Source organism: Argiope bruennichi, chromosome 9 (genome assembly GCF_947563725.1).
Source record: "Argiope bruennichi chromosome 9, qqArgBrue1.1, whole genome shotgun sequence".
In the NCBI taxonomy this organism is placed as follows: Eukaryota; Metazoa; Arthropoda; class Arachnida; order Araneae; family Araneidae; genus Argiope; species Argiope bruennichi.
In genome coordinates, this window is record NC_079159.1 from 40,673,596 (window position 1) to 40,690,104 (window position 16,509).

The window sequence follows — 16,509 nt, forward strand, 5'->3', positions numbered from 1 at the left end:
GACTTAATTATCATTGAAAGGAGACAAACATAGGTGAAGAATGAAAGGAAGATTAATCGGATTTAATGCTTAAAATACTTAAAGAATCACGAGGCCTAAAAATATTTGTTAATATTCCATATTCAATAAAAAGCATTGCAATGAATAAAAATATATATAATTCCACTGAAAAAGATTTCTTAGATTCTTTAGATATTCTAGAAAGCATACAGTAATACAGCTATAACAATAAATTAATAAATGGATACTTGAAAATGCTGCTTTTTGAAGGGAATCCATATTCTCAATCGAAGGGACCATTTTAAGTACAACAAATAAGTAATGGGGAGTGTAAAATGATTTTCATATGAATATTTAGTAGATAAAACATGTACTTTTAAATAAAGGAGGGAATCTCAACTTTAACTCAATTCAATGCAGTACATCATATGTGATTCTTGGTTTGAAAAGATGCTTAAACTTTTTACTAAATTGCGTTATTTATCAACAAAATATTTGCATTGTGTTTCATTTTAAGTTAAAAAAGTTTCATAAAATAAAGAAATTATAATGTTAGATAACTTTTCTTACAAACAATTCTAATTTTTTTTGCAGTCTAATTGCTTTCGTATTAGATTGCACACAAATTAAGTAAAAAAAGAAACAACAGAATTTTTAAAAATGTTTATTTATTATTAGTAGAATTTATTTAACAGAGAGAATTGCAAATTAATCAGTTTTAATCTATTGCTTTATGGTTCTGTTTTATATAAAATAACATAAATACAGCTTTAAGAAAAAATTATTTTTATCCAATTTATATTGCTAATTAAATAATAGTTTTTGAGGCAATTTACATTGTATCTTTAACTAGGAATTTCACTTGATTCCAAATGAAATTGAAAAAAAGCAAACATTGGCAATAGAAAAAATGTCGAAGTAGCCAGTAGAAATTAATTGCTGCTTTCTGTATGCATACACATAAATAAAACCATACTTTATAAAAATTTTGAATTCGTAGCGAAAATTTGAATTTTTTAAAAATAATTTTCTAAAAGAGCTGAAAATTAGGGTTGCCTTATGATTCACCACGGATGTTTAGTCTATTTATAGCTGTCTTTTCACTTTATAAACTGTAAATTCTTTCCTCATTTCTTCTACAGGTAGTATAAATTGTTAATTTTTTAAGAATCTGTAAAAAATTTATTCTACTTTTTTTATTCTAATAAATGAAAAAAATCCAAAACTAAACAAAACTTTGTTGAAAACAAAATTAACGATTCTTTTTCTTTCAAATATATACACTAGATAGCAGCACGAATCAAATTGTTCATATTAAATTGTTCCTGAAAAATGAATAATAGCACAGAGTAAGTAATTCTGATTTAAAAATTCACATCCATTTCTTGCGATGCTACTAGTGGCAAATATAATTGGTTCTGTATACCTCGTTTCTTTCTTTATTTATTTTTTAAATTTGTAGCATGAAGTGAAACGAATTGCAAAGATATTTCATTTTTCTCTTACCGAATACAATTATTAAAAAAATGTCAATGACTAAACAAAATTGTATTTTAAAATGAATCACTGTTAAATTAATAATTTTATCCTTTCAATCCAATTTTCAAGTTTTTGCATGAATATTTCCGATGTTTATCTGAAAGAATAGAATTCCAATGTCTCCTTTCTTTTATATTAAATAATACTTTGCATTTTAAGAAAGGAACAAAATGAAACAAAACTGTAAATTAGTTGTGCAAATAAAATATAAATATGCACAAATATATATATAAACTTCTTTATTAAATTGATTTTGAATAATTAAATTGTAAATAAATTGTTAATGATGTAATTGTAAAAGAAAAAACTATTTTTTTTTCTTTTACTATACAAACTACGCTAATAATTCAGGCTAACTGCAAGGTTACTTTAGGGATGTTCAACTTCGCATAAAGCTGTGTTTCCTACTATGTCTTGAAAATGTAATCTGATAATTTTCAATTTAGATATTTTTATGATTAAATAACAATATTTTATTGTTTATACTTAATTCATTAAATATTTTAGTAAAGAATAATTTTATACGATATAAAAATATATCAGAATTTTTTTTATGCTATATTCACATATTTTTGACGACACAAACTATATGATAAAATTTCCTAAAATTAAGCAAAAATTGTTTTTGTAAAATGTTTATTGTATATTGCATTTTTTCAAAAAATTATATTTTTGGTTGCAATAATATATTTGTAAAAATTTTAATATTTCAGGTATAGTTTCTCAAATAAAATGTTAATATGCAAAAGTTTATCTTCTACAATTAGTGCAAGTTCTTGGGTGAGAGTAACAGAGTTCTCATTATCGTGTACAAAAGATTTATTCTAGTACCTTCAGTACAAGGTATATATTATGTTTCTTTTAATCCTAGATACATTTTACAGAAAAACTATAAATAATCACTAAAATTTCCAAATAATTTGATAAATAAATTTTTTGACTATTATATTTAATGGTATTTTAAAAGTTTTTTTAAAAAGTTTCTGATTGATATGAATCTATATTATTACCATTCATAATAAACAATAAAAGAAGCTGTGAATATTTCGAATACTTTTGTTTCAGATATCAAGTAAAAATTTCTTCTGAGGACTAAATAATAGTAGACAAATCTTTAATTAACTTCACAAAAAATTCAAATAAGTTTTGCAATAAGAAAAAAAAAGATTAATTCGCAAATGTAAACAGGAAGTGCATAACTTATTTATGGCGAATAAATATTGCCATTCACAAAATCATTAAACTATTTGAGACATTAAATTTTTTTTGAATATTTGTACGTAAATGATTTAAAATCAAGATTCACTTCTTGTGAATGAAAATATTTCAAGATGACTTTCTCATCAATAAATCTACATTATTGCTTCATCAAAAGTTACTTAACTTCAGCTTTATCATAATTGGTCAGTTTTATTAAATCAATTCAAAATATTGCAGTAACTTTCACTAAAGTTGTGTTTTTATTCCATAAATTGAATTCTAAATTTTTAAAATAACTTTAAAATAAGTTGTTGTTGTTGAGTTTTAATTTTATTAGATTCTTTATATTCCTGAAGGAAATTCATTAAAAAGTAAATTATAATGATAAATTAATGTGAAAGATTTTGGAAGGAAACTGGATTATCTTTTATTTAGATTCGCCCTATTACTTTCAAGCTTTATATTTAGATTTGTGAGTGTGCAATTCTTCTTTGTGTCGGCCCTTTTATTTTATTGTGTGTGTATCGAAGTGCTAGACGATTGTGTTATGTTTGCGAAAATTCTCTGTAAGCTATTAAATAAACTACAGTTCAGTATAATTGAGTTTATTTATTGGAGAATAATTTCACTTTAATTAGTACATTCCATCGAGTGTATAAGGTCAATCTGTTCAAATAACTATTTATTACTCTTAAAGCAGGGAGTTGCGCAAATAAATATTTTCTATTATCCATTTTAAAAAACAAAACAAAACAAACAAACAAAAAACATAGAAGATTTTTTCAACTTTATTTTATACATATATTACATTATTTTGAAAAATTGATGACAGTAAATGAAGGAAGATATGACAGAAAATCAATTCATAACACACAGAAGATAATTATCTTAAAATTATAACGTTTATTTTTTTATTATACAACATTATTTTATTTCTGGATAATCTCAATAAACATAAATATTATTATATATTAATATGTTAACAAAATATCCAATATGTTTTCTATCTTAAGTAATAAGATATTCAGTCAACTCTCTGAGCTTAGTTCTTCAGATTTTATATAAGAGTCAAAATAAAAACTAGTCAAAACTAGATTCTTTTTGTCATATTTGGGATCAATGAAAACCATCCAATCACTAAGAAAAGTGAGGCATATCGATTTATAACCATCAATATCTAAACAAATATTTTGAAAAATATCTTCAGGAATTTTAGCTACTCGGTACTGTCTATTTGAAATAGGGCCATCATTTCCCCACTTCATCAGTCCACTTGCGCGTAATTTGAGAGCAAAAACGAATGGACTATTCTTGTGCAAATATATACGTTGATTCACCATAAGATAGTAATGGTTCTCTGTAGCTTTCAATAAAAAATCTATTTTCTTTTTCACTAGCACAGTGCTTTGTTCGTAGTGATAGAGCTCAAGATCTAAATTCTCTCTTGGGACGTAAGTTGTCCCAAATGCCAACTCTAACATCACAAGATATGGCATTCGTGGGAAATGTTTTGTGAGTTTTATCTCGAACACAACTGAACCTTCGAATTCGTCTTCTTCGCAGAAAAAAGACTTAGGAAATCTCCTATTATATTCAAGCTTTATTTTTAAAGCATTAGTGGCAATGTCGTTATAATTCGAAAATGGTTTTACGTTATTCTTTTTCAATACCGCTTCACACCAAGAGGGTACTTCTAACATTCCAGGACGTAACATATTGCACAAAACTCTCGAAATTTCTTTGGATGTGAAGAAAATTGGATATTTCTCTATTAAATCCAGGAATTCACTGCAATCAATAGAAAAAGGTTTTATTGCAGACAGTAAAAATCGATCCCGGCTCTTGTGGTGTTGCAACCATCGAATGATGCCTTCCATCCAAAAGGCATCTGACTCCATGAAAATATCTCTGCGTTTCAGAATGTAGAACACTGTGTCTTGATTTGCTTCCAAAAATTCTGGCATGCCAAACAGAGATTTTGTAGATAAAGATTTAAGAAATCGCAAGCCTCTTTCGCCAAATGTTTCAAGTTTGAAAAACTTAGATGCTTCTATCAAAGACCAGACATTATATCTGTCAATAGAGCAGTGGATTAGCTTATGTTTGCACGATCTTATCAGACCGCTGATTTCAAATTTCTGAGCTGCCTTGCCTACTTCCATTAATTCTTTGGGTGAATCAGTCTTTAGTTCGTCGTTGTACATGTAACTATAAAAGAAAATATTATCAAACCATATAAATATTGTTTCAAATAATTTTCTGGAAATTTCATAGTTTATTCGTACAGCCAAATGAAACACATCTTTCAAATATAAGGTAAAATTATATAAAGAACAGAGATCCTTAAAATGTAAATTTTCTCATAATTTTTTTTGTAATAAGAAAATGTTTATGGGTGCACTTTTGAAGTATTTTGGCAAGAAAGCAGTCTACACTACTCACAAAAATTTGAATGTCACAATCTTAACTTCAGGGAAGGGAAATAAATTCTCTTTAATTTTGGTTTGTCTCTTTTGTGTTAAGGTTTGTGAGTTTCAGTAAGTATACGAGAGTTTCTTCATGTAAATATTTCTTTATTAAGTATGTCAAAGTTCTGTGCTATTGGGTTATGTATGTGAGAATCTTCTATAAGTTAAAGCTATTAAATAAAATTTAAGCTTATTAAAAGGGAGCTCATTCATTGGAGAGTAGTTTACTTTAATCAGCACATTTCTCCGAGTTCAAATGAATCAAATAGCTGTATATTACACACAATAAACAACTACTTCTAAATGAAGATCTATTAAAACATAGCAAAAACTATAAATGATGAACACTGAACTATTGCGCCTGTTAATGCAATTAGTAGTTATAAATAAAAAAAATAACTAATCATGACAATGAAAAGACTTTTTACATTTTTAAATTAATTTGAATCCATTGGAAAAGCATAATTATTTACACGCAGAGACGCGGGCAAGACAACGCGGCACAAAAAGCGGAAGTGGGGAAGAAGCGCGAAATAAATTATCCCTCGTCTTATACAACATGAGATTTTGATAGGAAAAATATTACTTCATAGTGCTAATATATTAATAAGATTCCGATAGGGATTTCTGACGCATGTCAATCACAAGTAAGGGAAACACAGGGAACTTTTAAAAAGAATGTGCTACTGGATAGTTTTCTACCCCTTCACTCCGAGCGTGTGAAAGTGTCGGCGTTTAGCCGATTATATATATATATATATATATATATATATATATATATATTGGTAATTTTACTTTATTTCAAAAAGGCACTATGCATACATAAATAGATGAGTTCTGGTATTAAAGATAAAAACCCTTAGGGTTAAAGTCACCAACATTTTTATATATTGAAAATATCATTGTTTTTCGTCAACTGTATTTCAGCAAATCACTAGATTTAAAAATCGATCTTTAGAATGTGCATTTTTGCAAGGATGCACCTAAATCAAAAACATTATTACTGCTGTAACAATATATTTGTCGAGTTGCTGATGCATTTTACGACATGAATAAATTGATAAAAATGCATGTACTCTGTAGTGCGTATACGCATGCAAAGTATATGCTGCAAAAGAAATACATTTCGAATTGTAAAAAATTATATGAGCATATCTTTGGTGCAGAATATGCTTCAAAGTCTCATGTTCTTTCGAATACATAGCAACACAAAAAAAATTAGATTTGCGTCACGTAGTAAAAGTTGTGATAAAATGTATCCAAAAGTAGCATCCATTCAGCAGCATTTTGTAAACAAATAGTGGAAAACTGTACTATTTATTTTTAAATATTTATATTAAATACGTTATACTTTTCTCACGTTTAAATGTATCACGTGTGCTTTCATATTTTTTATATCAGCATTGCATGATAAAACGTTTTTAATACAATGTGTGTCATGTCGCGCACTTCCCAGAAGACTACATCACACATGTGTGTGCGATAGATATTTTAATCTTCATAGCTTCAATATAGTAAGCTTCATAATACTGAGAAATACTACAATGTATTTTATATGGCTGTCTGATAATGTGGCCTGTAAGGAAATATCTTGTAAACGTAATGTTTGCTGATGAAAATTGATTAAATACATAAGCGCCAAGTCTCTCAGATGTGAGCACCATCAAAATAAGCAAAAGATTGATATGAATAAAGCAATTTAATTATTCATACATCACAAAAATATCTGATGTCAAATAAAGGTGAATTGAAAAAAAAGTCGTAACCTCTCGTAAAAAATTATCTTGACCGTCGAAAGCAATGAGTTAAAAAAAAGTGTTCCTGAGATATAAGAACATTCATTTTATCATAATTGAATTCAAAGATTCATAATTCGATCATCAAGTCCTGTTTATGTCTTTTATTTGAATTTAATATGCATCTATTTACGCAAAGAGAATTACTTAATTTCAGGCTAACTTTTTCCGATAATTATTTCTTTTGAAATGCATGAAACCAGGATAAAATGTAAAATATTAACATAATATATTTTTATACCCGTTCACGTGACAGATTATTTAACTAGAAAATTAATAAAAATCATATGAAAATTTGAGAGGATTATCACTACCCCCCCCCCCTATATAGCAGATCATGCCCTTTCATTAGGCAGAACGTGTACTTCCTCCCACATGGGGTAAACCATGATCTCCTGCCGGGGTGGGGGATGGGAGGATCTAACACCACTCTTGCTGTTTTTAATTGGATCTGCTATATTTTAGACAGTATTGAGCTACGAATTAAATAACGCTTATTTAAATAAAAGTTACAGATTCATGTTAAATTCCGCTAAGAATCTCAAAATGTTTCAATGTTTAGTTTCTTGTTTAAATTAAAAATGTAGAAATTGAAATCCCTTATGTTTAAAAACATACACAAACACACATTCATTCTAATTATAAATAAAGATAAAAATAAGTAAAAAAATTATTAAATGAATTTTGTTTTTGAGTATTCTCAAAAAAAAAAAAGCATTAAATTGAACAATTCTGTAAACCTCAAATTTACATAAAAACTTTCATTTTACAATCCGCTCACACAATTAATATTATTATTGTATTTGGGTATCCTTCTTCATGAGATTGTTTAAAAATAAGTAAACAAAGTACAATACTTACCAAATAATAAGAGTTAAAACTCGTAGGGTAACCCCTTCAACTTTTATGATATCAAGGCCATCGAGCTGTTGTTTAAAAATCATACTGGCGAATACAGCACTTCGTCCAGCCAAAATTTGTTTGTGAGCATCCAAACAAACATAGGTATTTGCGACACACAGACGGAGGTCCGGAGGTCCTTTTTTGTCAAATATTTCAAGCAAGTCATTTTGAAAATGAGATTTTCTGTCTTCTGTAAAATAATTAGAAAGAGAAATATAAAAAATAAGCTTGTGGAAAATGCAATTTTTTCATTCCTTTGAATAAAAAAATAAATAATTGGTACATAAAATTATGCTTTTTTATGCATAAAATATCAAAACAAGATGATGATATTAATAGTCGACTATTTTTAATAAATTCAGTTTTTTAGATAAATTGTTTTTTTTCCGCATATCTTATGAGAATGGCAATATTTTATATTGGAAACGTTTTAAATAAATAATAATTTTAATATAATCAATATTATTTTGCTATTTTAAAACAGATAATGCAAGAGTATCATCTTGCGGTACTGGGGTAAACTAATTCTGACCTCAGAACAGGACGACATTTTCAATAAATTGAATACGTTTTTAGTCTCCGAAAATATAAGACAGTACACTAATTAATCAAACTAAGTTAAATAATAATATGTAACGAAAAGCTTATTGTGTGTAAAATGCTAACAAATGGTAAATTACTACAGATCAAAATGGGTGATTTTATCATAAAAAATTTAACACAAATTTTCTTTCTTTAAATGCATCCTGACCTCTATGCATTTGCATTTCTAACATGCTATTCTAGTTTGCTGGTGAAGGGTCAAAATAGACCTCACATCATCTAAGAATTGCATTGTACTTTCTTGAAATTTCAGCTGATGCTATAAATATTGGGCTTCTTAGTTTTTTTTTTTCAGGAAACAAATTTCAGTTTCTTAGTAACAATTCTTTTATTTACATCATGAACCCTTGTTTTTGTTTCATTGTTACTTCCTTGTTGTAACTTATGAGTTTCCATTTAAACTAACACATCTTAACTTAATGTTTCCATTTAAACTAACACATAGGGTTGTTGTTAAAACTCACAATTAAGCTTTTAGAAAAGTTTTTTCTTAGAGCGTATCTTTTTATATTATGATCTGTCATAAAATAAAAAATATGACTTTTGCTAATTTTTTTTTTCTGTGACATTTCAAGTTAAAACACAAAGTCAAGTTTAAAAAAAAAATTAAATAGTACTTTTGACGCTTGATTTTATGTAAAAAGAAACCAAGTAAGGCATGATTTTAATTTTTTTTGAAATTTTATTTATGGGAAACAGACAGTTGTGATTATTAAATATTTAAATAATAACTATATAAAAAATGCTGTATATATATTTTACCTGTACTTTCGAATTTCATTGAATTCATAATTCACTCCTTCTTCTATTATCTTGGCTTAGGCAGGAAATTTTGAGAAAGAATCGTTTCATTTGAAAATGATGCAAAAGTGATGAACTAAAAAAAAGCGACCAAATGTATTGAAAAGAAGTGAACATTATTTTTGTCCTTAATTTTCCATTTAATTAAGATATTTCTTTTACTAAAAGCTATTCTTAAATATACTGTTGCTAAGAATTCGCATTAAGTGAAACATATGTCAGGGAAATGGAGTAAAAACGTATATGTATTATAAAAGAAAAGGGGAAAAAATAGGATTAATTTTAAATATTAAATTTAAAAACCAAAAATTAAATTCGCCTTCATTATAAATTCTTTATCCTTCTCCAGACTTTTTGATTTAAGACAAAATAACTTTATCAAAATTAGATATGAAATTACTGTTCAGTATACATAAATTATCTTCGCTTTATTATGAGATTCTAGTTATTTATCAATACAAAAATAGAGTCATTAAAAGAAGAATTATAATTGATTTACAATAAAATTATTTGCACAGTAAAAGCCACTGAAGCTCAATCTCGAATTTGTTTTTAGAGTATAGGAAGAAAAATTCTTTCCATTCTTTAATTAATGCTGTTTAATCCAGTTTTCTGCATAAATCATATTTCTAAGTAAAGCCAAATTGATTGAAAAGTTAAATGATGAAAAATAATATCCATTTTAGTGATATATGTGATGTAATGGTGAGGCGTTCATATTAATCAGCAAAATTTTGTCTATTTACTAAATGGTTAAAGATAGCACGTGAGCAGAAATTTTAATAATACGAGGAGGCATTAATAAGTAACGTCCATAATTTTGTACAAAATAATAAAAAAAGCCGTGTATAACACTGCGAAGAGGAAAAGAAAGTTTTAACAATTTATTACTTTTCAAAGTGGGCCGCTCGGCTTCGGAACCGGAGGACTTCAGACTCAAGACCCGATTCCTTCGAAGAATCGTCGTATAAGCTGGTTTGGTGCACGTTAAATACATCGGGACCAAACGTCCTCCCACAGGTGTTTTATGGAAGTTTGGATAGGGAGTGCTAACTCAGGTATTGTCCTCATCATCTGACCATGGCTCAAAATTACGTTCCCAAAATAGCCCTAGTGTTGCTTTAGAACGGTACATTAATGTAACTGAACTGAACTACTTTTCAGAGTAACTGCCATTCAAGTTGAGGTGTTTGTCTCACGGTAGGAACAATAAAAAAATTCCGGTCTCATAGAACGCCGTCGACCCTTTCATACCAAATTGCAAGGATTCTGTTGCGAAGTTTTGGAGCATCTACCACACAGCCCTGCATGTGGCGCCCACAAATTTTTATATGCTTGAATACGTGTCGACAGAAGAAAAATTGATAGCACAGAGAAATATAGAAAATTAGACGCTGATGACGACCTCATGAGGTCCAACAGCGCTCTATGCAACCAAGATTTGGTAATACTTTCTTTTCCGTTTCATATTGTTATAGGTTGTGTTTTTTATTACTGAGTACAAAATTATGTCACTTACTGATATTCCCTCGCATTGCATGCTAAAAATCCAGAAAAATATTATTTTATAAAATGTAGTTTAAATGAAGTAAAGATCGCTGTGCACTTAATAAATCCATTTTCTTGTTTTTGAAAGGCTTTACAAAATACATAAGAATATTTTGGAAACGAAAAATCGAAATTTTCGTGTCCTTTTTTTAAAGTTAACTACTAATTAAAATTGTCATCAAATTCTGCTGAAAAAGATAATAATTCATTAAAAAGACTTCATAACTTTTTAAAATGAATAAATATAAACAGAGATGGATTTTTGACTAAAATGCTAGGCAACAAGGGCGAAAGGGAGTCGCAAGCAGGCCCACTAAAAAAACTCTTTTTTTTCCTAATTGTCAGGCAATAAGTTGTAAAACACATCTTCTATGAATTGTAGGTTAACAGAATCATATTAACACATTATCAAATATAATTGCTAAGATTCTCATATATTTTACAGCTTTCACTTAGTTATTAGAATATTCCTCAATATTATACGTTTGTTTCTGTAATTTTTTGTACAAACATGTATGCCAAGAAATCTGGAAAATAAAAACCTCATAATAAAATAATAATAATAATAATTTTAAATGATAACAAAATAATAAAAACAAATACTTTTTCACAATTTTTTTTCATTTTTAGAGTAAAATTTTAAAAATTAAGATTAACACAAAATAAATCATAAAACATTTTGAAATGTGATCGAAATTTGCTAGTTTGTTAAAACATGTTTCATAATGTGTATTGCTAAGATTACAAATACTTGTAGCTTTCTCATATCTCTTAATATCGTAAAAGTTTTGCACTTCTTTTTATGTTTTTTATATATACAAAAAGTATCTAGATGAAATGCATTGTTATAAATTAGAATCACATTTTATATTTTTTAAGTGCTGATCTTCCACGGACAAATGACACATAAATTAAAACTATTGGTAGGATAAATGTTTCATACAATAAATCTATAAAATTCAAATAGTATTTTTAACAAGGAACAAAAGATTAAAACGAGATTATAATGTAATTAAAAAAATGTGAATTAAGCACAAACATTTTTAGGATAAAACACATATTTAGCATAGATTTACTTGCCTGTAAAGAAGATGGTTTTTGTAGATAATGGAAAGTAAACAGTTTTCACTTATAGCACATTCACGATATTTCAATTAGCAGCGTATTATATCGCGTATACATAAAAATTCTTTTACCCACTGTGTTAATCGATACAAAACCCTTTAAAAGTCAATTTTTCTCCTTTTCATTATCGTCATTCAATCACGTAGTGAATTCTTCACAAGTGCCTTTAAAGCAATGAACAAGTAATATATCTATTGCGCAACAGGTGAAGGGGATTTCCCTTCTCCAGTTGTTCGGTAAATATCATATTCTAAATCTGTTAATAGACATTTATTTATCAGACGATTCCTTTTCAGACGTTTTATAACTGCTACTATTTTTATTTTGTTAAAATATTATTAAAAAGTAAAAGCAGGCGATTTTTTCTTTCATAAACATATTTTGTTAATATTATTTCATTTATTTTTGTGTATAATAGCTGATAATCAATTGTAAACCTTTTGAAATCTGGCAATGTTTGTAAGATACGCTATTATGCTGAAAGAATAAACAAGCAGATGGAATTCTAAATTGCTTGGAGTATTATTTTAGTTTTAAGAATTTCAGATGCTCTGCAAGCTATAGTTTGAAGCTTAAGAAAACGGGTAGTTTTCTAGAAAGCATGCAAAACCAGTCATAAAATCGAATATCACTCGCTTTCTCCCTAGTTTCCCCTCCCCCACCCACCATACTTTTTAGAGGTAGCAGAGAATCCACTCGCCTATTTCATCCCAATTTTGTAATATTGATGATGGAATAGAATTCTTGAACTAATCTTGAAATTTAAATCTGAAGGCTTCATAAATATTTTATGTCTGCAATTCAAAAATTCAATCGTCTAATATTATCTATTATCTAACAATATAAATTAATTATTAGGCCGAAGAAAACCTCATAATTGATAAGATTATTGTCTAAATAAATCACTTAAATGATTTTTAAATAGTTGGGATATTTGATGTCATTAAATTCTGAGAATTTGATGTCATTAAATTTGTATCAATTAATATGAAAATTCAAATATAGAATTTTTTAATGACAAATATACCGAGTTATTTAGAATTTGCATTACATATTTCACAAGCGAATAGTACATAGAATTCATTTATTTACAGTGATAAATATTAGATATAAAAATGTCAATAAAATAAGTGATTTGATACGAGAAAAAATTATTTTAAATATGTTTTAATTGTGATTTATAGAAACTTTAATTTTAAAAAGGTTAAAATGTTTAATTGCTTTTTTCAGTAAATTCCTGCAGTCGTAGTTACTGGTTACTGCACACACATATCGCAAAAATTCGAACAATATGATATCTGGAAGCGAAAGTTATCATTTCTAGATCAGACATCCGATGGCAGTGGTATATTTTTAAAAACGTAAGAACGACAAATACTATGAAAAATGATAAAGGAATTCCTTTAATGATGCAAATAATTCTAACTTATTAAAAGTATTCGATATTTATTCTGAAGAAGCAATTCCTGTTTTAAGACTTCCGACCGTACACAAAATTTTAACATTAAAAAGTTATATGCAACCCTTATACGATTATTTTATATTAAAACACATTTTAAAAAAATGAAGACATACTCACATAAATTGAATACAAAAGCTGTAATATTACAACAGACTTTTTATGCATTGGATATGATGATGAAAGCTAAATGAAAGATTTATAACGTCTGTAGCAGATTTGCTGCCATCGCAACAGATTTAATGTTAATACTCCGAGAGATAAAATAAAAATGAATCGTATGCCGAATTCAGATAATGACATGAGTTATCTGTCATGAACAACGCAAACCAAAACTTAGTTATCTTTTTTTTATCATTTACAAACATGAAAAATATTCAGTTGTGAGGAAGAAAGTGCTATTTTATTATTTTGAAGAATTTATATTTTGTTAACAGAGATTTAAAAATACGAACGCCTTTCTCATTTATTGCTAAGAGTGTAATAACAGAAAATAAAATAATAGAAGGCTGAATGCTAGTTCGTAATTCCAAAAAATACTAAAAAAATTATTATTTTTTTGGATACTTGTTTTATAATGTTAAGATATTACAAATATCTAAGTATTAGGATTTCATATGAATCTCATATTATACCATAATACGAGATAATTATAAACAAACGAGTAAAACATTTCTCAGTAAGTTAGTTTAACTTTCAATATTTAAGCATGCTTATACTTTTAACGTTGTTCCCATCATACTGTAGCTAAAATGTCGAAAGTCTATTGTTTATATTAAGGATCATTTAACTACAAAAGTTATGACAAAGTCACACGGTAGTAATTAAATAGTTTCACATAGAATTACTAAATTTATTGTTTCTATTTTTTGTAACTAATATATAAATTAGGGTTGCATGATTTTAATTTCTGTTGCAATTCAAAGAATACAGTTAAATGCTCGAACTGTATTTCATTAGACATGTCTAATTTACTTTTGCGTGCAGGTGCAAGTGGTTATTTCATTTTCAGAGGCGTATCTATATGAAATGGTGCATAGGGCAAATATTAAAGCAGCAACCCCCTCCTTTTCTTAAAAAATGCAATCGCATATTCTCCCGTCCTTTTCGCATCCCAAAAGAAACTATACGATAAGGGGAAGATGGATTGAAGTTAAGGCTACACAATTATGTACATTTTTGAATAATTACATTTTACATTTTTTGAATAATTACAGATTACATTTTTGAATAATATGATTAGGCAAGACCTAGTCTCAAAACTCATCGTTCAAACTTCGTGGGGTGGTACGGAATATATCAGGGAATCGATTTCACATAGGAAAGTATATCCTAAAACTTCATCTGCATGGGCAAAATAGACAAATGAAGTGAACACAAGGAAACAGTAACGTTAAGTGGTAACAAATATGACCTTTATTCCAACAAGGTAAGATACATTCGTTACCAGTAGTTCCTTTACAGAAGGTGCTCAGAACTGCGGCTATTAACATGAACACTAGATTCACAGCGCCGTTGCATCGACCACCGAACATTTTCAGAAACGCTGGTATATTGTGGACAATACCTGCGACATATCCGCCGAGGTATATGGTATCAACACAATGGAGTTCCAGACCATAACACATTATTGCGCGTGATTACCTGAATTGGCAGAAGTGGACTGATCGCTTGGCCACCCTGGTCACCTGATTTATCACCCATGGATTTATTTTTGTGTTGGACAATGAGTACGAGATCCCCGTCGACAGTGAAATGGATCTTATTGCACTAATTATGACCGCAGGAGGCATCGTCCGTGATGTGCCAGACGTTTTTGAAAATATTCAACGGTCAATGCAATGGCACTGTGAATCCTGTTCGTATAAATGTTCGCAATTTCGAGCACCTACTTGAACTTCTACTTTACCTTGTTGTAATAAAATTCACATTCTCTGTCACTTAAACTGTACTGTTTCCTTGTGTTCACTTCACTTGTCCATTTTGTCCATGCATATGACGTTTTCCGACATACTTTCTTATATGAAATTGGTTTCTTGACGTATTCCCTACCTCCACACAAAATTTGAATGATGAGTTTTGAATTAACCTGCATACTTTGGATTATGGGAATGTATACTAAGCAGCGGTTTCTTCAAAATTTTAACTAATTAAAAATTATGTACAATATTGGCATTTTTTCGCGACAACTTCTGAAAATATACCAGTTTAAAAATGATTTTTGCACAATTTTCGACAAATATTTAATCACGTAAATTTTCTATTTGTTGAAAGCCAATGAAAAAGAATTCTGTTTGTTATTTGTATGATTTACATCTTTATTATGATCATAGTAAAAATGACTTAGTACAAGGCATGTTTTTATTTTGTTATACTTAATTTATTATTAAATTTTTTGTTAGTTTGTTATACTTACAATGGAAGAATTACAATTAACTTCACAATCAAGCAATTTTGAAAATATTTTAAAGAGCATTTTATTTTTTATAACGCTTTTCTGTGATCTAATTGGATGAATAATAGGGATAGAAAATTAAGGAAATGCACAGCACAACGAATAGAAAGGCGTTAAGGCTACTAAAGTAGTATGTAAAATCGTAATAATACGCTATGTCTATTAAAATTCAAAGTCCAAAATTATTTTGTTGAGGAAGTCATTATCAGTGAGTTAAGCAAAATATTGAAAATTTTAGCAATCACTAATCCCAGTAAACCAACTGATCGCCAAATTCAGCTACTATTCAATATTAAAAAAAACAATATCACAGTTAATAATTTTAAAAAATCAAAAGAAAGAAACGCAAATAATATATTTTATTAATACTTTTACCATTTTTTTTCTTCAAAAGGGTGGATCTTCATCGGCCAAGAAAATATCAACCATACATAAATAAATCTTAGAAAGAAATTTTTTTTTTTCAGCAGCTGCATTTTTTTAATACTTTTAGAAATAATTCCTAGATTAAAATTAACTGAGTTTTAATAACATTCAAATGACAGCAAAATTTTGACAGATACTGCTCTTCCTCCCATATCAAGTCAAATCATCTAACAAACGAAACTAAAG

At 28.1% G+C, this 16,509-nt stretch overlaps 1 protein-coding gene across 2 annotated transcripts; it reads right to left on the reverse strand.

Moving 5' to 3' along the window:
* Window positions 1–3,511: 3,511 nt before the first annotated feature.
* On the reverse strand, window positions 3,512–16,478 carry LOC129985307 (uncharacterized). 2 transcript variants are annotated; one of them, XM_056095287.1, is made up of 4 exons: window positions 16,273–16,478; window positions 9,272–9,386; window positions 7,865–8,096; window positions 3,512–4,947 (listed from the first exon to the last, which is right to left on the reverse strand). In XM_056095287.1, exons 2-4 carry the CDS (start codon window positions 9,297–9,299, stop codon window positions 3,768–3,770), a joined length of 1,440 nt encoding a protein of 479 aa, XP_055951262.1. In that variant the 5' UTR covers window positions 9,300–9,386; window positions 16,273–16,478; the 3' UTR covers window positions 3,512–3,767. The 2 variants fall into 2 exon arrangements, with proteins under 2 accessions (XP_055951262.1, XP_055951263.1); XM_056095288.1 differs by lacking the exon at window positions 16,273–16,478 and adding an exon at window positions 13,563–13,702.
* Between the last annotated feature and the right edge of the window lie 31 nt (window positions 16,479–16,509).

Excerpts from the sequence above, each read along its gene's own strand:
- LOC129985307 (XM_056095287.1), bottom strand. The coding sequence starts at position 9,299 with ATGAATTCAATGAAATTCGAAAGTACAG. Across the intron at positions 8,097-9,271 it reads AATGAAATTCGAAAGTACAG|AAGACAGAAAATCTCATTTT; the intron begins GTAAAATATATA and ends ATTATTTTACAG. Across the intron at positions 4,948-7,864 it reads GTTTTAACTCTTATTATTTG|TTACATGTACAACGACGAAC; the intron begins GTAAGTATTGTA and ends TTTCTTTTATAG.